The 25,040-nt window shown below is 39.0% G+C and overlaps 1 protein-coding gene across 6 annotated transcripts in view; it reads left to right on the top strand.

Moving 5' to 3' along the window:
• The window catches only part of WWC3 (WWC family member 3), a gene marked incomplete at its 5' end in the record, with an annotated part of 197,980 nt that overhangs the window by 135,874 nt on the left and 37,066 nt on the right, over positions 1-25,040 (top strand). For all 6 annotated transcript variants that reach the window (XM_083362680.1, XM_083362679.1, XM_083362681.1 and 3 more), the window contains 3 exons: positions 22,138-22,258; positions 22,986-23,060; positions 24,768-24,854. In XM_083362680.1, coding sequence (XP_083218806.1) covers positions 22,138-22,258; positions 22,986-23,060; positions 24,768-24,854 — 283 coding nt within the window. The remainder of the gene's footprint in view (positions 1-22,137; positions 22,259-22,985; positions 23,061-24,767; positions 24,855-25,040) is intronic.

Below are 25,040 nucleotides of genomic sequence, written 5' to 3'. Positions count from 1 at the left end.
GTGATGGCTCTATAGAAACTCTAAGCCATATGCTGCTTCATTGTTCTTTATATAAAGATTCTAGACAGATTTTTATATATCCGATATTGAAGAAATTTCCAGGCAGGGGATATGAATTTTATTTAATGCTACTACTTTCAGATAAGGATCCAAAAATATCAATTCAGGTTGCCCAATTTTGTGCCACCATCTGCACAATACGTCGCACCATTATTAAGGTCTGAAAAATTTTAATATGATGTTTTATTTTGAGAATTTTGGATTATATTATACTGATTGTTTGGTGGTTTTATATCCTGTAAATATGGATGTAAGATTGTTACTGCTGTTATATATTTTGATTGTGTCTGGCCTTAAGGCCAGACACAATCAAAACGGATTGGTTTTAACACATCACAATCACTCAATTTACAGAGTCACAATAGATACAATGGCAGTGTAAAAACAATGTACAATTCAAATTGCAAAACCAAAATCAAATAGAAAAGTAGTAAAGATGCAAGAAACAAGAGACACAGGAGATGTTAATGAAAAATTCTTTGAAAAGTTCCATTTTTAATCATTTCATAAAAATTACTGTGAACAGGGCCCATTCCATAGTGTCAGCACCATTGTGGAGAAGAAGCAACTTCTAGCTTTGGCTTCCTTGATCCTCTGAAAAAAGAGGACAACATTTATATGCTTTTAACTGGCTGGGACAGAAGAGGCAATTTTCTCTGGGGCTTTATAGATTAATATCAGCAGTTTAAACTCTAGTGGATGGAACAACATTGTTTATTTATTTCAACTCCATTGAAAGGATTTACCATTTCAAGTCATTCGACTATTCTAACTGCTCTGATTGTGCTTTGTAAGAAGATTGCTTATTTTCATTTTTTTCCATTCTAGAGGAGAGTGTAGTTTGAAGGAAAAGGCAGTAATAGTTCCCCCTCCCCAAAAACCGCACTTGTGCTATAAAATGACCAATAATTTCCATAACATGCATTTTAGTACACTTTTTATAATTTTTGGCACATTATGATATAGGATTTTATTTTTCAATATTATTAGCTAGTATTTTTTAATTTTTTAAAAGAAATAATTGCTATTTTCTCTTGGGTCTGTGCAGGATCATTTTTTAACATTTAAAATTTAAATACGCTGTATAGATATATCTGCTTTATACCCATGTGACTGAGTTGCTTAGGCATTTACATTTACATTCTTAAGCATTTACATTGTCCATTTCCCATTTTGCTGATTTTAATATTTAAAAGTTAGGGAAATAAATGAACAGCACTGTTGTTTTTAAATGTAGTGCACAGGGTATAAATGACTGCCATCTAGTGTTGGAGTTCCATGAAGTATGCTAATTTTCTGAAATAATTCACTTGATCTGTTTTTGATTTACAGAGACATGAGTGTCCAAACTTTCACTGATGTTACCTGTTTGTATTTCTCTGCTTAGTATAGAAGTAAAAAATAATTATTAGTACAAATTCATTTTCCTTTTTATTTTTAATATTTAAGAGAAATATTCATTTCTCTTGTACTATAGACTGTTAGCTCTCATTAATGAAGTTTGGAAAGTACTGTTGATCTAACCTTCAACATTCATTTTTTCCCTGAGTTGCAGAATTTCAGGGGATGCTTAATTTGTGTGTGGGTGTGTGTGTGAATGAAAATGTCAGATTTGACAAACTGGTTCCACTTTTCACTTAAATTATTCCTTTATTTTGTTCCTCATGTGGCACAACAGAAAAAAATTGCTGTAAGTGATTTTAGATTTACTCTTTTCTTTCTGCCTGTGAAGCTCATATGTATTTGTAGAGTTTGGGTTTTGTTTTTCATGTTTAAAAGCCAGAATATGAGCACTTAAATATGAGTCAGCAGTGTGCTGCAGCTGCCAAAAAAGTCAACACAGTGCTAGGCTGCATTAACAGAGGGATAGAATCATGATCATGTGAAGTATTAATACCACTTTACAATGCCTTGGTAAGGCCACACTTGGAATACTGCATCCAGTTTTGGTCACCATGATGTAAAAAAGATGTTGAGACTCTAGAAAGAGTACTGAGAAGAGCAACAAAGATGATTAGGAGACTGGAGGCTAAAACATACAAGGAACGGTTGCTGGAATTGGGTATGTCTAGTTTAATGAAGAGAAGGGTGAGGGGTGACTTGATAGCAGTGTTCCAATATCTCAGGGACTGCCACAAAGAAGAAGGAGTCAAGCTATTCTCCATAGTGCCTGAAGGCAGGACAAGAAGGAACGGATGGAAACTAATCAAGGAGAGAAGCAACCTAGAACTAAGGAGAAACTTCTTGACAGTTAGAACAATTAACCAATGGAACAACCTGCCTTCAGAAGCGGTGAATGCTCCAGCACTGGAAGTTTTTAAGAGGAGACTGGACAGCCATTTGTATGAAATGGTGTAGGGTTTCCTGCCTGAGCAGGGGGTTGGACTAGATAACCTCCAAGGTCCCTTCCAACATTATTATTATTATTATTATTATTATTATTATTATTATTATTATTATTATTATTATTATTATTATTATTATTTTATGATTTCATTAAAAAAGTCTTAGGAATAACTATTGGTTCCTAGCCATATTGAGTTAATAGCAATGTAGCAATAAACTAGAATAGCTGGTAGTAGCCATTGTTGTTTTTACGGATCTTAAATATTTAGGTATACAGTGTCTATCTAAATTCTAATAGCTAGCACAAGAGCATCGGCTGAACAAAAATGTGGAATTCGAATTCCTTGCATTTATGCTTCACTATACTATCTGCTATTAGCTACATGTTCTCTTATTTTATATTAACTAACTATGTTCTGTTCTGAAACTTCATCTGCCATTCCCTATTTACTTCAGATCAGATGGCTAGCATTTAATACCGGTTAATATGGTTAATACCGATGCCTCGATGGCAGAGGACCTGAATATCTTCACTCGCTACGAGGTGAAAAGACCAGACCCCGTAGCCTCTGCTGGCCGGCCTTCTGATTTTCAGCCACTCACCCTGTATGAACATCAAGTGCAAGCTGTATTGAAAGCTGTGAATCCCAGCAAAGCTGCAGGCCCAGATGGGGTGCTGGGCATAGTGGTTAAGAATTGTGCCGATTAATTAGCAGGGGTCTTGATAAGGATCTTTAACATCTCCTTGCAAACGGCCTGTATACCATCATGCTTGAAAGCAGCTACCATTTTCCCACTCCTGAAGAAAACAGCAATTGAGGGCCTAAACGACTACAGACCTATTGCATTAACATCTGTAGTGATGAAATACTTTGAAAGACTGGTTCTCCAACATCGTTGGACATGCCTCCCACCGGACTTCGACAAACATCAGTTTGCCTACAGGGGGAATAGGTCAACAGATGATGCCATAGCTACTGCTTTACATTCTGCAGCAAGCCATCTGGAGAAACCTGGAAGTTATGTCAGGAAGCTTTTCATTGACTATAGCTTGGCTTTCAACACTATTCTGCCGAGCATCCTTATTGAAAAGCTGACTGACTTGAATTTCCCCCCCTCCATCTGTGATTGTATTAAAGACTTTCTGAGGGACCAGCTACAAACTGTGAGGGTCGGGTCTGTTTCATCCACCCCCCTGAAGCTTTGCACTGGCTCACCACAGGGCTGCGTGCTTAGCCCCTACCTATATTCACTGTACACATATGATTGTGTATCCGACCCATCCACTGCGATCATTAAGTTCGCAGATGATACCACCATAGTGGGTCTTATTACAGGTGGAAATGAAACAGCATACAGGGTGACGTACAAAAACGATCCTTATAGTGTTTACAGAACAACTTGCACCTGAACATCGGCAAAACAAAGGAGGTGGTGCTAGACTTTCAGAGGAAAAGAGAGGAACCTGCCCCACTTTACATCGGGGGGGCTGTGTGGAAAGAGTCTCCTCCTTTAAATTCCTGGGAGTCTACTTCTGTGAAGATCTTACCTGGAAAGTTTTCAACCCAGGTGGCCAGAAAGGCCCAACAGAAACTCCACTTCCTCAGGGTCTTGTGGAAGAACAGGGTAGAATAACAACTAATGACTTTCTTTTACTGGTCTACCATAGAGACCATCCTCTTGCACTGTATTGTGGTTTGGTATGCTGGCCTGACAGCCATGGATAGGAAGATATTACAGAGGGTGGTGAGCACAGCAGAAAACATCATGGGCTGTCACCTGACACCACTGGATGACATTGCCAGGGCTAGCTGCCTTGGAAGAGCGAGGAAAATTCTCAGGGACGACTCACACCCTGGTCGGTACCTCTTTACTCTCCTACCATCAGGTAGGAAGTATAGAAGTATAGCCAGCCGCACCAACAGGCTGAAGAACAGCTTCTATCCATGGGCTGTCAGGATCCTGAATGGGAAATAACTCTATGTATGATTGACTTGCGAGGCTGGTGTGTTGTGCAATTAGCTCACATGGTGTAACAAGATGGTGGGTTTGTTGTCACTGTGAGTTGTGGTGGTGGGGGCATGAAGGGAGGCTCAGCCAATCTCACTGTATACATGTTGTACTTCGATAATAAAAGGTTTATTCATTCAAGAAGCTAAAATAAAAAACCTTGGTTCTTGGATGCAAAACTCTTAGTTAAACCCCAAACTGTAAGCTAGATTCGGAACTGTGGAAGCAACTTGAAAACCAAGCACAGAATAATTTTACTACATTAATTTATCAATGTTGTCACACAGAGTTAAGATCATTTCAAAGAAGTCTTTACTACTTAATCTTTTAAAATGAAGTTTAAGAGTCAATAAAATATTTAAAAATGGGACGACAGTTACTGTACAATGACATAAACTCCAGTGAAAATCTGTTTCTGTCATTTAAGTAGGAAGCATGTCTTAACTTGCTGGCAACAGCAATGTTACAAAATTGAAACAAGAAAGCAATATTATTTTCTTTAATACTTTAACCTAGGTAAATCAGAATATCACAATTATAGAAGTTGATTCTAAGTGTTAAGAGCATTCTCTTTTTGAAAACATGCAAGAAACACTAAAAATAAAGAAACAAAAGTTTTGTATGGCAAGCAAACAAAATAAGTAAAATTGTATTACAAAAAATATTACATTTAAAATCCTAGAAATCTGAAGTACTTATATATAACTTAAAGCCATAATGTAAATTAATTATATATAATTTATTTAGAGAAATAAGCTTTACATTAATATATTCCTGGTAATACTAGCTGGCCTTGCCAACATGGGAAGCTAACAGGGTTCAGTTTCATCAGTAAAACTGTAAGCAAGACTAGGAAATCAAAATCCTGAAGAATAGGAGTTCCTGTTTGGCAGCCGTTGGGACAAGTTGGAAAAGTCAGTGCTCGGCTTTTGAGCTTGGTTTTTCTTCGTCTAGTGACCCTTAAAGGATCAGAAAGTTGCCCTGGAGGGGCAATGAAGGAGGAGGGATACTTCAGGAGCTCAGATCAGGGGGCACCCAATCGGAGCGAACTGTAGGACCCTCTGGGAAAGCAACGAATAAAGGCTGTTAAAATCTTCCAGCAATAGCCTTCTCCTGCAGGAACAGAATGATTATAAATCAACTGAATTTCAACTGCGTGCTGAAGCTGGGTGAGCAAGATTTTCTCTTTTCTTCTCTTTGAGGATTATAAATGTTGAGCCCTGAGGTAAAAGGGCTGGAAAGCAAAGACCCCCAGAAGATTTAAGAGCAGTGAGGAAATATAAAAGGGGGAAAAGACTTTTTGTAAAAAATATTGGATATTGATAAATAAGCCAAGGAGGACATCTGGTCATGAAAGAAGAATGAAATTTCTGTAATATTGTTGTTGACTGAAATTTAACCTTGAAGGAGAACATCTGCAGGCGATAAGACTGCTTTGTTGTGAGACTGAAATTCAAAGTTACTTCTATTGAATTTGGCTAAATTTAAACAGACGTTGTTTTGGCTATAGACTGTAAGCTGTAAAATGACTTCATCGAATATTACCAGACTTATGAAAAAAACTTCTTCTGCACTCTCAGTAGGACAATCCAGTCCTACAACACAGGGATCTATTGAAGCAATGTTGCAAAGGGAAAAGATGAATACTGCTCAAAGTGAAACACAGACTTCATTAAAATTTCTTCAGGATCTTATGTTAAAGAATCAAGAGACTTTGGAGAGGAATCATTTAGAGATGCAAGAGAATCATAAAAGCACACAAACAAAACTGGAGAAGTTAAATGAAGAAATTTTGGATATAAAGGGAAAATTTGAAACTCAAAATCAAATGATAATAAATCAACAGAAGATGCACAAGATTGAAGAAAAAACAGATGAGAATGATAAAAAGATAGAAATGTTATTACAAGAAAATGAAAAATTAGATAATGCAATTAAGATTCTAGAGATGGAAAAAGCGGAACATTATTTAAGATTCCAAAATATTCCTTGAAGATAGAGAGGAAAATATAGAGGAGGTGATTATTGACATCTTGGAGGAGGCTCTGAAGGCAGATCGGGGAGAAATCCAACTTGAATTAGATGGGATATTTTGCTTCAATTCAAGCTATGCAAGAAGAAATAAGTTGCCAAGAGAAGTATATGTACAAAGAAGACAACAAGAGATGAAATACTACGGAAAGTTAGAGATGAACCAATACAATATAAAAATAAAGAAATTGTGGTCTTAAAACAGATACCTAAGAGAGTTAGAGATTCACGAAGACGGTACCATTTTTTGACTACAAAATTGATTGCCAATGGCATAAACTTTAAATGGTTGATGCCAGAAGGTATCTTAATAAACTGGAACAATACAAGCTATAGACTGGACTCAATTTGGAAAGCAGAAGATTTTGAAGAGAAGAATAGGTCAATTTTGGATGAAGGAGTAAAAAGAGGTCAAGGGGAGAGTAAGCAGAAACAAACAGAAGAGAGGACTCAAGGAGCAACTGCACAAACAAAAGAACAAAAAGAGGAAGATGACCAAAAGGGAGAGGACGAAGGACTTGCCAGAGAACAAAGGACTACTAGATCTACTAGACCGAAATATAAATAAATGGAAATGGATAAAGAAAATGGAATCTTCTCAGTAAACATAAATGGACTAAATTCTCCAATTAAAAGAAATAAGATTTTTAGGAAATTACGGAAATTGAATTTGGATATAATTTGTTTGCAAGAAGCACATATAAAAGTACAGCATTATAACTTTTTGGAATATCCAAAAATTGGAAAACTATTATGCATCAGCACAACAGAAAAGAAAGAGGAGTCACTTTATATATTAAAGAGACAATAGATTCGAAAATGGTATATTCAGATGAAGAAGGAAGAATTTTAATGGTAGAAATTTATCTGCATCAAAAGCAAATATTGAACTTCTGGGTGGCAAGGCGTCGCCGCAGGCAGCCATTCTGGCTGTCAGCCCCACCGGCTCCCTAGAGCCGCCGAAAACAGCGCCGATCAGCTGTTTTGGTGGCTTGGAAGCCCCCTCCTCGGGAGAAGAGGAGGGGGTGAGCGCTCAGGTAGGGGTAGAGCTCTCCAGGGCCGCCAGAGCTAAAAGTTTTGGCGGCTGAAGGATTGAGCCCCCCGAAGCCTGAGTTTGCTCCAGACTGTGGGGCGCCTCTGCTCCGGGTTTTTTGGAGCAGAGCAGGGCATCAGCAACCATCCCTGCCAGCAAGAGAGAACCTTTGAGAACCTGGATGCAGGCAGAGCGAAACAGGAGATCCAGGTGAAAGTGAATTTATGATCTTTAACTCAATGGACTTTGTGGAGTTTGAAAGTGAAAGTGCGTAGCAGGCAATAGTGGGTGAAAATGGCTGCCAAATCCTCTAAAGTTCCTAGAAGCGTGGGGGCTTCTCCGGTGCAGCAGTCTTCGTTACAAGCTTTAATGCCCCCTCCCTCTGCACCTGCACCTGTACCAACTCTTACAGTTAAAGACTTGCAAGATGTGTTGCAAGAGGCTATGAAAAAGCAATCGCAACAATTAGCTGAGCTTATGGATGAAAAGCTTACAGAGCTTCTGGATGAGAAGTTAACAGAAATTAGGGCAGACATCTTACTTGCATTTCAAGGCACGGCTGTATGCATAGAACGCTTGGACGAGAGAGTGGAAGATCTCAGCCAAAATAATATTAGATTAGATGCAAAAATGACAGAGACTGAAAATGTGGTGGAGAAAATTGATAGTGATTTGACCTTGGTACAGTACCATGAGATGGAGTTTGCTGTGAGAATCAGAGGCTTAAAAGAGGATCCTAAAGAAAATTTGAAGAAAATAGTTTCTGAGGCTTTGGAAGGTGTGCTGGGGTGACCAGCAGATGCAATTATGGAAGATATAGATAAAAATTTTCTGTGTTAATTCGTGGATTGCAAGACAAAGGAAATTACCCAGAGATGTGGTGGTTTATTTTACAAAGAGAGCAATTAGAAATGAGGTTATTCAAGCCTTTTATAATACTAAATTTGTAATTGCTGAGCAAGAAGTTTTGATTTTAAAAGAGATCCCTCCAAGAATCCTAAGGAGAAGGAAGGAATTTGCATTTTGGCACAAGAATTAAGACGATGTGATATTAAGTTCAGATGGGAGATACCAGTGGGTATGGTGGTGATGCATGGAGGCATGAGACATCGTCTTACTACAGTGTTGCAGGCACGTTATTTCTATAGTAATGTTTTAAAAGCAGTCCCCATACCACTTTTGGAATCTACAAAGAAGAATGGTGAGGGAGAGCCTCAATTATGTAGTGAGAATTTACAAGGTGCTGAAGGAATGACGCAGATAGAAGAGAAAGCTACAGGAGTGGATCAAATTTCAGTATCATCGGAGGAGGCCAGAGACCAGAGGATGATGCGTGCTGCTTCGAGACGAATGAGACGAGAGCAAGAACAAGAACAGCAGAAAGTCATGATGGCACCTCCAAAACTTACTTATAGTGAAGCTGTGGGAGGAGCGCGACCTAAGAGAGTCCAGGTGATTTTGGAAGAAGCGCTCCAAAAGCTTCGGGTCGCGAAGGATGGCGACAAAGTTTCTAACCTGGAATGTTAATGGCTTAAATTCACCACAGAAGAGAAAGAAAGTTTTTCAATATTTAAAACAATTTAAGAATGATGTTATTTGTTTACAAGAAACACATATTAGAGTTACGAATCAAAAGTACTTATTAAATTCAAGACTGGGTACACAATTTATTGCATCCGCAACGGATAAGAAAAATGGAGTGGTTGTCTATGTTAAGAATACCTTGACAGCGGAGTTAATTGAAGCAGATAAACAAGGAAGATATGTTATAATTGAACTGTTAATAGAAGGCAAGAAAACACTTCTGGTTGGATTATATGCTCCTAATCAACAACAAGCAGACTTTTATAGTTTACTACACAGCAAGATTACTCAGTGGGATTATAAATCTTTTATTTTTATGGGAGACTGGAACGGTGTTTTGGATGTACAAATGGACAAGAGTGGTTTTTTTAAAAGTATTCCAAGTCATGCTAAACTGCCTAAATCTTTTTTTGAAATGAAGGACGATTTGGAACTGCAAGATATTTGGAGAGAAAGAAATTTGCAAGAGAAGGACTATACTTTTTTCCTGATAGACATCAATCTTTTTCTAGGATTGACTTTATACTAATTACTAATGATTTCTTTTCCAGGATTAAGCAGATTAAGATTTGTCCAAGAACTATGTCTGATCATAGTCCAGTCTGGTTAGAGATAGAGAAAGATAATAGAGATAGGCGCTCCTGGCGTCTAAATGAGAATTTGTTTAGAAATCAGGAAAATGTGGAAGAATGCAAAAAACAGATGAAGGATTTTTTTAAAATTAATATGCATAAAGGTACTTCTATTGAAATGGTCTGGGATGCTAGTAAAGCTTATATGAGAGGTGTATTAATATATTTGAATAACAAATATAGACGCAATCTGAAATTCAGGAGGAAGGAATTAGAGAATGAAATTAGGGAAAAAGAAAAGGCTTTAATTTTGAATCCATCGGATGTGAAGATTATAGAGGTAATTAATTTATTAAGGGGGCAGTTCGACAAGTTGATGGCTGATCAAGTGGTAACTACTTACGGTATGCTAGACATAATACTTTTTGCAATGCCAATAAACCAGGTAGATGGTTAGCTTATTTGTTAAGGAAGAAGCAAAGGGCTTCTAATATAGATAGAATAGAACATAAGGGTAAGGTAGTGTATCAGCAGAGTCTTATTAAGAAGACTTTTGTTGATTTTTACTCTAAGTTATATGCTAGAGATAAGATTAGTGAGGCAGATATTGATGTATATTTGATGAATGCTAATATTCCTGTTCTTACACAAGAACAAAAGGAAGAGATGAATCAATTGATAACTGAGGAAGAAATTTTTTCAGCAATTAAACAATTGAAAGTGGGTAATGCGCCAGGTACGGATGGATTGACTGCTGTGTATTATAAAAATTTACAGTTAGAGATGGTAAAGCCATTAAGGGAATTGTTTCAGACAATTCAAATGGGAGGAGGGGTGCCCCCGTCCTGGAAAACTGCTTTTATTTCTCTGATTCCGAAGGAAGACCAGGATGTCACCCAAGCAAAAAATTATAGGCCAATATCACTTTTGAATACGGACTACAAGATATTTGCTAAGATTTTAGCTAACAGATTAATGAGGGTATTGCAACAAGTAATTCACGGTGACCAAACTGGGTTTATAAGTGGTAGACAAATGAAGAACAATGTGAGGCATATAGTTGATTTGTTGGAATTTTTGGAAAGAAACAATCAGATCCCCGCAGCGTTGATCTTTTTGGATGCTGAAAAAGCCTTTGATCAATTGGATTGGCAATTTTTGTTGAAAGTATTAGATAAAATGAATTTTGGGGATAAATTTTTACAACCAATTAGGGCACTATATCAAAAGCAAACAGCCCGTATAATAGTTAATAATAGTTTGACGGAAGTGTGTAACATTGAAAAGGGCACAAGGCAGGGGTGCCCGTTGTCACCTTTACTATTTGTTTTAACATTGGAGATATTACTGATTAAAATACGGGACTCGGAAAAAATTAGGGGAATTCAAATAAGAGATCAGGATTACAGACTGAGGGTGTTTGCAGATGATCTGGTTGTTACGGTAACTCAGCCTGAAGATTCAGTTGTAGAACTGATGGAGATAATAATGCAATATGGGAAAGTTTCTGGATTCAAGGTTAACATACAAAAAACTAAAATGTTGTCTAAGAATATGACAGTGTCACAAAAGGCTGTTTTAGAAGAGCTAATGGGATTTGAAATTGTTAAAAGGGTTAAATATTTGGGGATATATTTGTCACCCTCAAATGTAAAGCTATATAAAAATAATTATGAAAAGTTATGGGGAAAAGTTCAAAAAGAATTAGATAGCTGGAAAAAATTACAATTATCTTTATTGGGAAGAATTGCAGCAGTGAAAATGAATGTTTTGCCAAAATTTTTATTTTTATTTCAAATGATACCTATTCTTAAAAAGGATTCAAACTTGGAGGAATGGCAAAAGGGTATTAATAAATTTGTCTGGGCAGGGAAAAGGCCACGAGTTAAATTTAAGTTTATGCAGGATACACGTGAGAGAGGTGGTCTTAAAATGCCTAATCTTAAACTATACTATGAAGCTGCTGCTTTGTCAGCGATAAGTGATTGGATTAATTTAACACAAGTGAGATTATTAAATCTTGAAGGTCATGATTTGTTATTTGGTTGACATGCATATTTATTGTATGATAAGAAGGTGGATAATGTGTTCAAGGTACATATTTTAAGACATGCTCTGTTGCGAGTTTGGAAAAAGTATAGACATAAGTTAAATTATAAGATACCTATACGGGCAATACCGAAACACGCAATAGAAAATATAAGTGTTGGGTTTAAACATGATGTGACTACATATAAGGAAATTTTAAGTTTGGAAAGGAATGTATGGCATTTGAAGCCGTATAATATCTTAAGAGAAGAAAAGATTGTACAAACTTGGTTTCAGTATGGGCAATTACAGGCCAGGTGGAAGGAAGACCAGAAAATTGGTTTTTCAATGACTGATGAAAATCTGGTAAAGCAAATTAGAGATCAAGGTCAAGCACATATTAAAAGGATATATCTTGCATTGATAGAAATTGATTCAGAGACAGAACTTGTTAAAGACTGTATGATAAAGTGGGCTCAGAATTTTCAAGGTCATTACAATGGATACTTGGGAAAAGATTTGGGTGAGAAATTTAAAATTTACGCAAGCTCAAAACTTAAGAGAGAACTTTTATAAAATGTTTTATAGGTGGCACTTAGATCCTAAAAAATTAGCAAGTATGTATCCGAACTGCCAGCCTAAATGTTGGAGGTGTGGTGGTGAAGATGCAACGTATTTTCATATATGGTGGACCTGTAAAAAGGTTAAAGCTTTTTGGATTAAAATCTGGTGGAACATGCAAAAGATATTTAAGAAAAGGATAAAGTTTTGTCCGCAATTGTTTTTACTGGGCATTATTACTGATACTACTGTTGTGGACACGAAGTTGATGTTGAATTTAATTACAGTAGTAAGACTTTTAGTAGGGCAATATTGGAAGAAGGAAGAACTGCCGACCATAGAAGAATGGACTTTAAAAGTTTCCAACCTGGCGGAAATGGCAAAGATCTCAGCGTACTTGAAAGACCATTCGCAACAGAGATATATTGTGGAGTGGAAAAAATGGATTGATTATATCCATAATAAATATGGGACTAAAAAGTTTCATCTAGCATTTGAATAAGTATTGATGTGATATTTATTTATTTATTTATTTATTTGTTTGTTTGTTTGTTTGTTTGTTTGTTTGTTTTTATAAACCGCCCTTCTCCCGAGGGACTCGGGGCGGTGTACAGAGTAAGGTAGGTATACAGATTGAAACAATACTGAAAAACAATAGTCAAAACAAACTGGGACCCAAATTAGAGCTATCAGGCCAGGCCGGACTGCTGGAACAGGTAAGTTTTTAATTCGCGCCGGAAGGTGCGGAGGTCGGGGGCCATCTAGATTTCAGTTGGCAAGCAGTTCCAGAGGGCTGGCGCACCCACTGAGAATGCCCTCCCCCTGGGGGTCACCAGCCGACATTCCTTGAGCGGTGGCACCCTGAGGAGGCGCTCTCTGTGGGAGCGCACAGGACGGTGGGGTGTTGACATTGGCAGAAGGTGCTCCCATAGGTAGTCCGGACCCATGCCATGTAGGGCTTTGTATGTCATTGTTAGCACCTTGAATTTCACTCGGAAGTCAACCGGAAGCCAGTGCAGCTCACGGAGGAGAGGTGTGATATGGGAGTATCGGGAGGCCCCCAAAAGTGTCCGTGCCGCTGCACTTTGCACCAGTTGAAGCTTCCGAGTGGATCTCAAGGGCAGCCCCATGTAGAGAGTGTTACAGTAGTCTAGGCGAGAGGTCACAAGGGCATGGGTGACTGTACGTAAGGCATCCAGGTCCAGATAAGGTCGTAGTTGGCGCACTAGTCGAACCCGGGAGAAGGCCCCCTTGGTCACAGCTCCTATGTGATCTTCCAGGGATAGCTGCGAGTCTAGGAGGACACCCAGGTTGCGGGCCCTATCAACAGGGGGTAGTAACTCATCCCCGATGTTAAGGGGTGGGATGCTCTGAGTATCCTGGCTTGCCGGTACGTATAGCCATTCAGTCTTGTCCGGGTTGAGTTGAAGCCTGTTCCTCCCCATCCATTCCCGGACCGCTTTCAGGCAGCGGGACATCACGTCGAGGGCATCACTGATGCTGTTTGGAGTTGAGATGAAAAGCTGGGTGTCATCAGCATACTGATGGTACCCTACTCCAAAGCTACGAATGATCTCACCCAGCGGTTTCATGTAGATGTTGAACAGGAGAGGCGAGAGGACCGACCCCTGAGGGACTCCACAAACGAGAGGCCTCGGGGTCGACCTCTGTCCCCCTGCCAGCACCGACTGCGAGCGACCCTGGAGAAAGGAGGAGAATCAACGCAGAACCATGCCTCCCACTCCCAGTCCCCTGAGGCGCCGCAGCAAGATACCATGGTCGATGGTATCGAAAGCCGCCGAAAGGTCTAATAAGACTAGGACAGAGGAATGGCCCCTGTCCCGGGCTCTCCAGAGATCATTCATCAGAGCGACCAATGCCGTCTCCGTGCTGTAGCCCGGCCTGAAGCCCGATTGGCACGGGTCTAGATAAACCGCTTCATCCAGGACCTGAGGAAGTTGCTGCGCCACCACGCTCTCAACAACCTTCGCAAGGAAGCGAAGATTGGAGACTGGACGAAAGTTATTCAATGAGGATGGGTCCAAGGTGGGCTTCTTGAGGAGAGGTCTCACCACCGCCTCCTTCAAGGCGGTGGGGAAGTGACCCTCACTCAGAGAAGCAGAGATGACCGCCAGGAACCAGCCTCGTGTCCCCTCTCGAGCCGCATAAGCCAGCCAGGAAGGGCACGGGTCCAGTAAGCATTTATATTGCTTGTAGTTATTTTATAAGAGTTAAAGTGCGATAGATTTAATAGTTTATTGTTGTTTGCATAAGGTAGATTATGATTGTTTGTATTTTTATACCCTGTATTTAGCTCTGGTAAGTCAGGGAGGGGGGAGGGGGAAGGGAGGGAGGTGTTGGGGAGGGTTGGGGAGAGGGGAGGGGGTTGGGAGGGGTTTTGTTTTGTTAAAAAAATGTATTGTAAAACTTTTCAATAAAAAAGCAAATATTATTAGTGGCAATTTATGCACCAAATAATAATCAAGAAAATCTTTATAAAAACTTACATAGAAAAATAATAGAAATGGAGTATCAAAATGTTTGCTTAGTAGGAGATTTAAATGCAATAACAGATGGAAAAATTGATTATAAAAGTATCAAAACAGGGAAAAATGTTAGAGGAAGATTACCTAAGACATTTTTTGATATGGCGGAGGAAATTGGAATTTAAGATGTTTGGAGGGAAGTGAATCCACAAAAATTGCAACATACTTTTTACTCAAATAGTCAGAAATCTTGGTCAAGAATTGATATGATTTATTGATATGATTTGGATGACTGCCGATTTGAGAGTGAATGTGCAGGACATTGAAATAGAAATAGGCATATGGGCAGATCATAATCCTTTGAAAATGACGTGGAAAGGAATACAAAAAAGGCTAAGATGGACTTTAAATCGTTCCATATTAAAGGAAAAAGAATTTATAGAGTTAACAAAAAAAGAAATGGAATTCTTTTTTAAAGAAAATAAAAAAGAAGATACTACTATACAAAATCTATGGGATACAGCCAAAGCATATTTTAGAGGTATAGCTATATCGTATATGGCAAGGAAAAATAAACAGAAAACAGCAATATGTATTATTAAAAAAAGAATTTGGAAAGTTAGAATCAGAACTGCAAAGAAATCCACAAAAAAAAGACTTTAATAAGAGATATGGATATAATAAAACAAATTAAATCTGTTAGATTCAGAAAAAGTGGCAGAACAGATAAAAAGAGCGAAGCAAATTTTTTTTGAAAATGCCAATAAGCCGGGAAGATGGCTAGCTTATAAACTTAAAAAACAGAAACAAAAAAATGATATATAATTTACTTGATGGGAGAGGTTATTTACAATATAAAAATGAAGAAATAAAAAAGATAGTTAAAGAATTTTATAAGGAACTGTACGATAAAAAGGAGATTTCAAGAGAGAAAACCGTAAAATACTTGGAAGAAAGTAATCTTCCAAAGATTTCAGAGACATTTAAAAATATGTTAGACGAAGGAGTTACAATGATGGAAATAACAGAGGCCATAAAGAGACAAAAAAATGGTAAAACCTTTGGCCCAGATGGACTTCCAGCAGAGTTATATAAGAACGTACAGGAGATATTAAGTGAACGGTTGAAAGATGTTTGTAATGGACTTGTATTAGAAGCTAAAATGCTGATGACGTGGATTGAAGCAAATATTACCTTAATACCAAAAGGTGATTCGGATTTGACCTGGATTAAGAATTATAGACCGATTTCATTGCTCAATGTGGATTACAAAACTTTTACTTCAATAATGGCGGAGAGATTGAAAAAATATTTGGTTGAATTTATACACCCGGATCAAAATGGCTTTTTACCAAAGAGACAAATTAAAAATAATTTAAGAGTGATAATAGATGTATTGGAATACTACAAGCTACATCCAGGGAAACAAATGGCATCAATATTTTTAGATGCTCAAAAGGCATTTGATAATCTTTCATGGCAATTTATGATTCATCAATTACAAACAATGGACTTTGGACAGAATTTTATAAATATGGTAAAAACAATATGCAATAAACAAACAGCCAAAGTGATTGTGAATGGAGATTGTACTGAGAGCTTTGAAATAAGGAAAGGCACAAGGCAAGGATGCCCTCTATCACCTCTGTTATTCATTTTCACTTTGGAAGTTTTAAACCGAAATATAAGACAAGATACAGAAATCAGAGGGTTGGGGATAAAGGGTGAAACATATAAATTACAAGCATTTGCTGATGATTTAGTATTTATTTATTTAATTAATTTATTTATTTTATTATATTTATATACCGCCCTTTCCCGAAGGACTCAGGGCGGTTTACAGGGTGATTAAAACAAAAAATACAAAAGTTAAAAACAGTTAAAAAAATTATATCCGCCCCTGAACAAATAAAACCCCAGTTAAAATTAAAATTAAAATTCTCAGCCTGGGCCAGAGAGCTCGAAGAGCCAGGTCTTCAGGTCCCGGCGGAATGAACGGAGGTCAGGGGCAGTCCTAAGCTCCACTGGCAGCTGGTTCCAAAGGGCAGGCACACCCACTGAGAAGGCCCTATCCCTGGGTGTTGTCTGCCGGCAATCTCTTACCGGCGGTACCCTGAGAAGACCCTCCCTGTGGGAGCGCACTGGACGAAGGGAGCTTGATGCCGGCAGCAGGTGTTCCCTCACATAACCTGGACCCAAGCCATTTAGTGCTTTATAGGTCATCACCAGCACCTTGAATCTCACCCAGAGGGCAACCGGGAGCCAATGCAGCTCGCGGAGTAGAGGTGTTACATGGGAGTATCGGGAAACCCCATCACAACTCGCGTGGCCACGTTCTGCACCAGCTGAAGCCTCCGAGTGGTCCTCAAGGGCAGCCCCATGTAGAGAGCGTTGCAGTAGTCTAAACGGGAGGTCACGAGCGCATGAGTGACTGTGCATAGGGCATCTCGGTCCAGATAGGGTCACAACTGGCGCACCAGGCGAACCTGGGCAAAAGCCCCCCTGGTCACGGCTCCTATATGGTCTTCAAAATTGAGTCATGAATCCAGGAGGACACCCAAGTTGCGAGCCCTATCAACGGGGGGTAACACCTCACCCCCCATCGTTAGAGGTGGAATAGTCTGGTTAGCCCGAGATGCAGATATGCACAGCCACTCAGTCTTGGCGGGATTGAGACGAAGCCTGTTTCTCCCCATCCAGACCTGGACCGCCTCCAGGCAACGGGACATCATGTCGAGGGCATTGCTGGGTTGGTTCGGGGTGGAAAGAAAAAGTTGGGTATCATCAGCATACTGATGATACCCCACCCCAAAACCACGAATGATCTCACCCAGCGGCTTCATATAGATGTTGAACAGGAGGGGCGAGAGAACCGACCGCTGAGGAACTCCACAAACGAGAGGCCTCAGGGCGGATCTCTGCCCTCCCGTCAACACCGACTGCGAACGGCCCAGGAGATAGGAGGAGAACCACCGTAAAATGGTGCCTCCCACTCCCAACCCCCTGAGACGCCGCACTAGGATACCATGGTCAATGGTATCAAAAGCCGCTGAGAGATCTAATAGGACCAGGACAGAGGAACAACCCCTGTCCCGAGCCCACCAGAGATCATTCACCAGCGTGACCAATGCCGTCTCCGTGCTGTGCCCGGGCCTGAAACCCAATTGGTACAGGTCCAGATAATCAGTTTCCTCCAGGAACAGAGGAAGCTGATGCGCCACCACACTCTCAACAACCTTCGCCAAAAAGCGAAGGTTGAAGACTGGACGATAGTTATTTAAAACAGCTGGGTCCAGGACAGGCTTTTTGAGGAGGGGTCTCACCACCGCCTCCTTCAAGGCGGTGGGAAAGACACCCTCCTTCAAAGAAGCAGTTATTACTGCCTGGAACCAGCCTCGTGTCACCTCCCGGGCCGCATAAACCAGCCAGGAGGGGCACGGATCCAACAAACAGGTAGTGGTGTTCAACCTCCCCATGATCCTGTCCACATCATCAGGGGAAACAGGATCGAACTCAGTCCAGATAACATGCTCAAGACCGTCCGATTCCTCCACATCAGACTCTGTCCAGTCAGAGTCCAGGCCGGCCCGGATCTGAGCGATTTTGTCCACCAGATGATGACTAAACTCCTCGGCTCGTCCCTGCAAGGGATCCTCCCTCACCTCCTGGTTAAGGAGGGAGCGAGTCACCCTAAACAGGGCGGCCGGGCGATTATCTGCGGACGCGATGAGGGCAGCGAAGTAATTAGACTTCACCGTCCTCATCGCCGCAAGATAAGACCTTATAAAGGTTCTTAACTGCAATCGGTCAGATTCGGATCGGCTGGACCTCCAACCGCTCTCTAGACCCCGTCTCCGACGCTTCATCTCCCGGAGCTCCGCAGAGAACCATGGAGCCCAACGGGATCTGCGCCGGATCAGAGGTCGCAAGGGTACAACACAGTCAAGTGCCCCGGCAGCCCCCCTTTCCCAGGCATCCACCAAGGTATCGACTGGGCTGTGGGTGAGGGCGATGGGTATAGACCCAAGTGCCATCTGGAACCGTTCAGGGTCCATTAGGTGCCTGGGGAGGAACCACTGGTCGGTTCCGCAGCCCAGCGGCGGGGGGTGGCATAACGGAAGATCAGCCGCAGGAGATAGTGATCTGACCATGACAGGGGAACAAAGGTTGGTTAACCCTCTCCCAGATCATCCAACCACTGTCCAGACAGGAACACCAGGTTGAGAGTGTGACCCCCCACATGAGTCGGGCCCTGAATCACTTGGATCAGGCCCATGGCCGTCATGGAAGCCATGAACTCCCGAGCTAACTCAGACCCTCCCAGTGAAGGCAAATTGAAGTCCCCCAGAACTATAAGCCTGGGGAACTCCACCGCCAACCCTGAGAGGGTGTCGAGCAGCTCGGGCAGGGCTGTTGCCACACAGCTGGGCGCCAGGTATGTGAGCAACAAGCCCAACTGAGCCCGAGGGCCACATCTCAGGAGGAGGGACTCACTCGCGGCCATCTGGACAATGGTAGTCTCCCGCAGGCATAAAGTCTCCCAAACAACCACCACCACCCCTCCACCCCTACTCTGAGCCCGTGGCTGGTGTTTTATTTTGGGAGATCCCTTGGAGATGATTCCAAAATTGTGGGGGAAATTAGAACAATATGGTGAAATAGCGGGACTAAAAATTAATAAAGAAAAAACTAAGATAATAGTTAAGAATCTTCCGGATAAGCAAAAAAGCCGAATGTCAGAAGTTACAGAGGTACAGATAGTGAAAAAGGTAAAATACTTGGGTATATATTTATCAGCTAAGTGCTCAACATTAAAAGAAGATAACTACACAAGGTTATTGAAACAAATAAAGTTAGACCTGGAAAAATGGAAGAATTTAAAATTTTCATTATTAGGAAGAATAGCTACAGTTAAAATGAATATATTGCCTAAGATTTTATTTCTATTTCAGACAATTCCGATAAAACTTGAGGGAAATTTTTTTCAAAAGTTTAATTCATTAGTTTTGAAGTTTGTATGGCAAGGAAAGAAAGCTAGAATAAAGATGAAAACTTTGCAAGATACTAAGGAAAATGGAGGCTTTGGTCTACCTGAGTGGGCTTTGTATTATCAAGCATCTATATTAACATGAGTGAAAGAATGGATAATGCTTAGGAATAAAAGGTTGTTATATTTGGAGGGACATGACTTACAGCTGGGGTGGCACACTTTTTTGTGGTATGGGAAAAATAAAATCCATGGATATTTTCAAAATCACTGTATTAGAAATGCTTTGATAACAGTATGGGAAAAAATTAAAATGAAAATATATGTAAAAATTCCAGGGTGGTTATCAACAATTGAAGCCTTTTCACATACAAATTTGTTAGATTTTGAAAAAACGTGGACATATAGAGACATTTTAAATACTGATGGGACGCTAAAATCGAAACAAGAGCATCAGGGCATCAACATGTCATAGTCGGTACGCTTACAAATACAAAATATATATGAAAAAGATAAACTATGGATTTTATAAAGAACAAAATGTGTTTGATAAGATATTATTAACTTCTGATGAGAAATTAATTAAGAAATTGTATAATTTTTTGTTAACTTTAGAGATGGAAAGTGAACAAATTAAAGGGACAATGATAAGGTGGGCGGAAAACTGGTTATAATATAGAATTAGAAAAATGGCAAAAATTGTGGGAGAGAAATCATAAATTGACAATGTCAACTGCGTATAAAGAAAATTTGTATAAAATGTTTTATAGATGGCACTTACCTCCAGCTAGACTAGCAAAAATGTTTAAAAATATATCAGGTAAATGTTGGAAATGTAAACATAACTTAGGTACATACTATCATATTTGGTGGACATGTGACAAGGTAAAGGCCTATTGGAAAAAATACATGCTTGGCTAGAAAAAATATTAGGAGAACATGTAGTATTTAACCCTGAATTTTTTTTTATTAGGTATAGTACCAGAAAAGATCAATAAGCAAAATTTATACTTGGTTTTAAATATTGTAACTGCAGCAAGAATAAGTTATGTGCAATGTTGGAAAAATGAACAAATACCTTCAGAAGAAGAGGTAATAAAAAAGATACTGGAATGCGCAGAGATGGACAGATTAACTATGAGACTAAAGATAAAGAAGAAACAGAATATTACCAAAGCTGGAATTTATTCTACAAATGGTTAGAAGAGAGAACAAAAGAATAGGACCTGATTATGTATTAGCGTTTTATGAATCCAGATCACATGCTGTTTGAAAAACTAACATATATATGTAGAGGTTAAAAAAAATAATAATAAAAAACTTTATAACCAAAATCCTGAAGAATAAAATGTCAACATATTTTCTTGGTTTGCATTGTGCTATATATCAAAAGTTTGCTTACTGTTTTGTTTTTTTACTGATCTTAAACTTTGCATTTTTATGGAATAATTATTTTCATGCAACTTTCAACAAAAACATTCACCATGGAAATATTTAAAATTATAATTGACATGATTATCTCATTAAAGAAACGTATACAGATAAAGATAACTTTAAGAAAACATTTGATATAATTATAGTTGAATTGAAACAAATGCACACAATTACTTTCAAATTATATCAATCATAGTTTTGGTGTTTGATTTCACTAGTTGGCTCCTCTTAATGTGTATATAATTGGCATTAGTAGCTTGTTTAAAGGTCCTTGTGTCATTTGTTCTTGGTCATTGCCTGAATGATTAGTGTGCTATTTGCTCTTATTTCCATTCATTGCCAGCCTGAATATAAATCAAAGACATGGGTTACTTTAGATTTGTTAGTGAAGGGAAAAGTCATAGGCCAATAACACAATGAGCATTAATCACTCTGTTAACAGTCATGAGAAAATCATAAAAGATTATGAGTTGGATAGTTTATATAAACTGAATGCACCCAATTATCTTCTATGTGTCTGGACTATACTCATGTTAAATTGTTAATGGTTTATAAATATATTCTTTATGTTTTGCTCTAACAACATGTATTATCTTTCTGATTTGGAGTGAATTGTATGGATAGTCATGCAAGCAAATGCTCAAGTCTCAGTTAAAATTATTCAGATATAAATTTAAGGTAGCTTGGATCAGGCAAGGGTGTGTTAAGATTTCAATACACCTATGACACATTTAATATATTTGTATTAGTAAATTGAATTGAATTATTTTTTGTTGTTCATGTGAAAATAGGTTGAGTCCTCCCTTAGACATGGAAATTGGGTGAGTTACTTGGGCTGGTCGCTGTCTCACAGTCCAACTCAGCTCACAAGGTTGTTGATGAAGAGAAAATAGGAAGAGCTAGCATTATGTATGCTGCCTTTATGCTTTACAAATTAAAAAGAGAGAATAAATCCAATAAATAAATCTTCAATGTAACTTATCTTTACTGTTTTTCACGTTGTAGCTGTGACCTTACGTGAAGATAGCACTAGAAGATTGGAAAGGAGATCCAGGCGAGTCTCAGCATGTCTGTCCAATTATTCACTGGCTAGTGACAGTGGCGTGTTTGAAGCTTTAAGCAAAAGGTCAGATTGTACAGATATGTGTAAAATGGAATTATACTTAATTCCCCTTAAAAATTCTATATTATAGAATTGATGAAGATCTTTTTATCTTCTACTGAATAAGATTAATGGCAAATATTTTTTTAGCAAAGTAGTCTTTTTAAATCTAGTTCTTAAAATGTTGTTGGTTGTTTACTGAGGATAATAACTACACAGAAATACGAACTCTTCTTGTTTATTGGTAGTTAAGAGGCATTTGGAAATTTATTTTTTAAATATTTTTACATTTTAAAAATGAGTAGAAATTAAACAAGAAAAAGAAATTAATTAAAAGGAGAAGAAAAAAGCAGCTGAAAATGAAGAGCTGCCAATTTATGAGAGAGTAAGGAAACATTGTGTTGGACCCTTGTACTTTTGTCTGCCTATGCTCTGTAAACTAGCACTAAAACTTTATAACAAAATTCAGATATAATAGACCAGAACACTACATAATAGTACACAAAATATAAGCAAAATAACCATATGTGATGATTTCCAGTAAATAAAGTTTAGATATTAGGCTAATCACATGTGGACTGACTATATGCCATAGAATTCAACAATGTCTTTAAGATTTGAGTTTGACAAATGTTTGTCATATAACACAGAAAGCAGAGGATGTGTTTTTTGTACTTATTAGTTAGTATTATTTAAAATGACAGGGTACTACTGTAATGATAAGTTATTAATTTTTTAAATTCCTATGTAGAAATGAAGATGTTGAAGAATCACTTTATAATGATGGTCTCACTAATGAAGAGCCCAAAATGCAGGTTGGATTTCTGTGAGTATTTTTCTATGCCTTGGTCAGTACTAATTATATATCAAAAGCAAAATTCAGGAACACTTGTGAGTAGTGAATGTACATCTTCTTGGCTATCTCATGATTACTATTTTAATTTGTAAAAAGAGAGAGAGAGAGAGAGAATATGGGGCTAAAAGAATTCCCACATAGACCACACAGTACATTCAAATTTTACGATTCATCAGTAATTTTTTTGTTGTTACTTGCGAAGTCATGTCCAACCCATCGCAACCCCATGGACCACGTTCCTCCAGGCCTTCCTGTCCTCTACCAGCTTCTGGAGTCCATTTAGGCTCACGCCTACTGCTTCAATGACTCCATCCAGCCACCTCATTCTCTGTCATCCCCTTCTTCTCTTGCCCTCAACCTTTCCCAGCATTAGGCTCTTCTCCAGTGAGTCCTTCTCATTAGGTGGCCAAAATATTTGAGTTTCAACTTCAGGATCTGGCCTTCTAAAGAGCAGTCAGGGTTGATCTCCTCTAGGACTCACCAGTTTGATCACCTTGCAGTCCAAGGGACTCACAGGAGTCTTCTCCACCACCATAGTTCAAAGGCCTCAATTCTTTGGTGCTCAGCTTTTCTTATGGTCCAACTTTCACAGCCATACATTGCAACTGGGAAGACCATAGCCTTGGCTATATGCACTTTTGTTGGCAGGGTGATGTCTCTGCTTTTTAGTGTGCTGTCTAGATTTACCATGGCTTTCCTCCCCAGGAGCAAGAGTCTTTTAATTTCTTGGCTGCAATCCCCATCTGCGGTGATCTTGGAGCCCAGGAAAATAAAATCTGTCATTACCTCTATTTCTTCCCCATTTATTTGCCAGGAATTGAGAGGGCCGGATGCCATGATCTTGGTTTTCTTAATGTTAAGTTTCAAGCCAACTTTTGCACTCTCCTTCTTCACCTGCAAAAAGAGGCTCTTTAGTCCCTCTTCACTTTCTGCCATTAGAGTGGTATCATCTGCATATCTTAGGTTGATGATATTTCTCCCGGCAATCTTAATTCCAACTTTTGATTCATCTAGCCCTGCCTTTCTCATGATGTGCTCTGCATATAAGTTAAACAGCGTGCTTTTGGCTTTGGCCCAGTCACTTCATTTTTTTCTGGCACTCCTAGTACTAGCCCTCTGCTCTTCCCCAGTAGCATATTGGACGCCTTCCGACCTGAGTGGCTCATCTTCCAGCATCATATCTTTTTCCTTTTGGTACTGTCCATGGGGTTTTCATGGCAAAGATACTGGAGTGGGTTGCCATTTCCTTCTCCAGTGGATCATGTTTTCTCAGAACTCTTTGCTATGACCTGTCCGTCTTGGGTGGCCGTCCATGGGATAGCTCATAGCTTCATTGAATTACGCAAGCCCCTTCGCCACGACAAGGCAGTAATCCAAGAAGTGGTCATCAGTAAATACTACCTTTAAATTGCTAAATTAAGCAGTTTCCCAGACATATGAGAATGGATTAGAATTCTCATAAGTTCTACTAGCTGTGTCAGACATTTCTGCTAAAATGAAGAGGAATTTTAAATTAAATTAGTTAGTAATTCTAGGTTGCTGTTGCTATTTTAAAGTTACATTATAATATAATGCTGTATATATCAGTTATATAAAAACAAAACTATACCATATGTAAATCTATAGCTTGTATGTTTGAGAATAGAGTGGCAATTAACTGGTTATGTTGTTTTTTAGGCATGACAGTGGAAATGAATGTCTCCTTGTCCATGTGTTGCAGCTAAAGAATTTTACTGGCTTTGCCATCAAAGAAGGCTGTAAAATGTATGTTGAGATCTGTATATTATTCTAACACTATCTTTTTAATCCTATCAAATGTCAAGATATGTGATTAATTATGCACTATCAAGTTACAACTGCATTTCTTAGCAACAGAAATTCTGGTCCCAACTGTGGTCATAAGTTGAGAACTACTTGTAAGCATCCAGAATTGCCAGCATTCATATCGTA

The sequence above is a fragment of the Vipera ursinii genome (assembly GCF_947247035.1).
Source record: "Vipera ursinii genome assembly, chromosome: 4".
Lineage (NCBI taxonomy): Eukaryota > Metazoa > Chordata > Lepidosauria > Squamata > Viperidae > Vipera > Vipera ursinii.
This window is presented reverse-complemented; position numbering and strand designations above follow the sequence as displayed.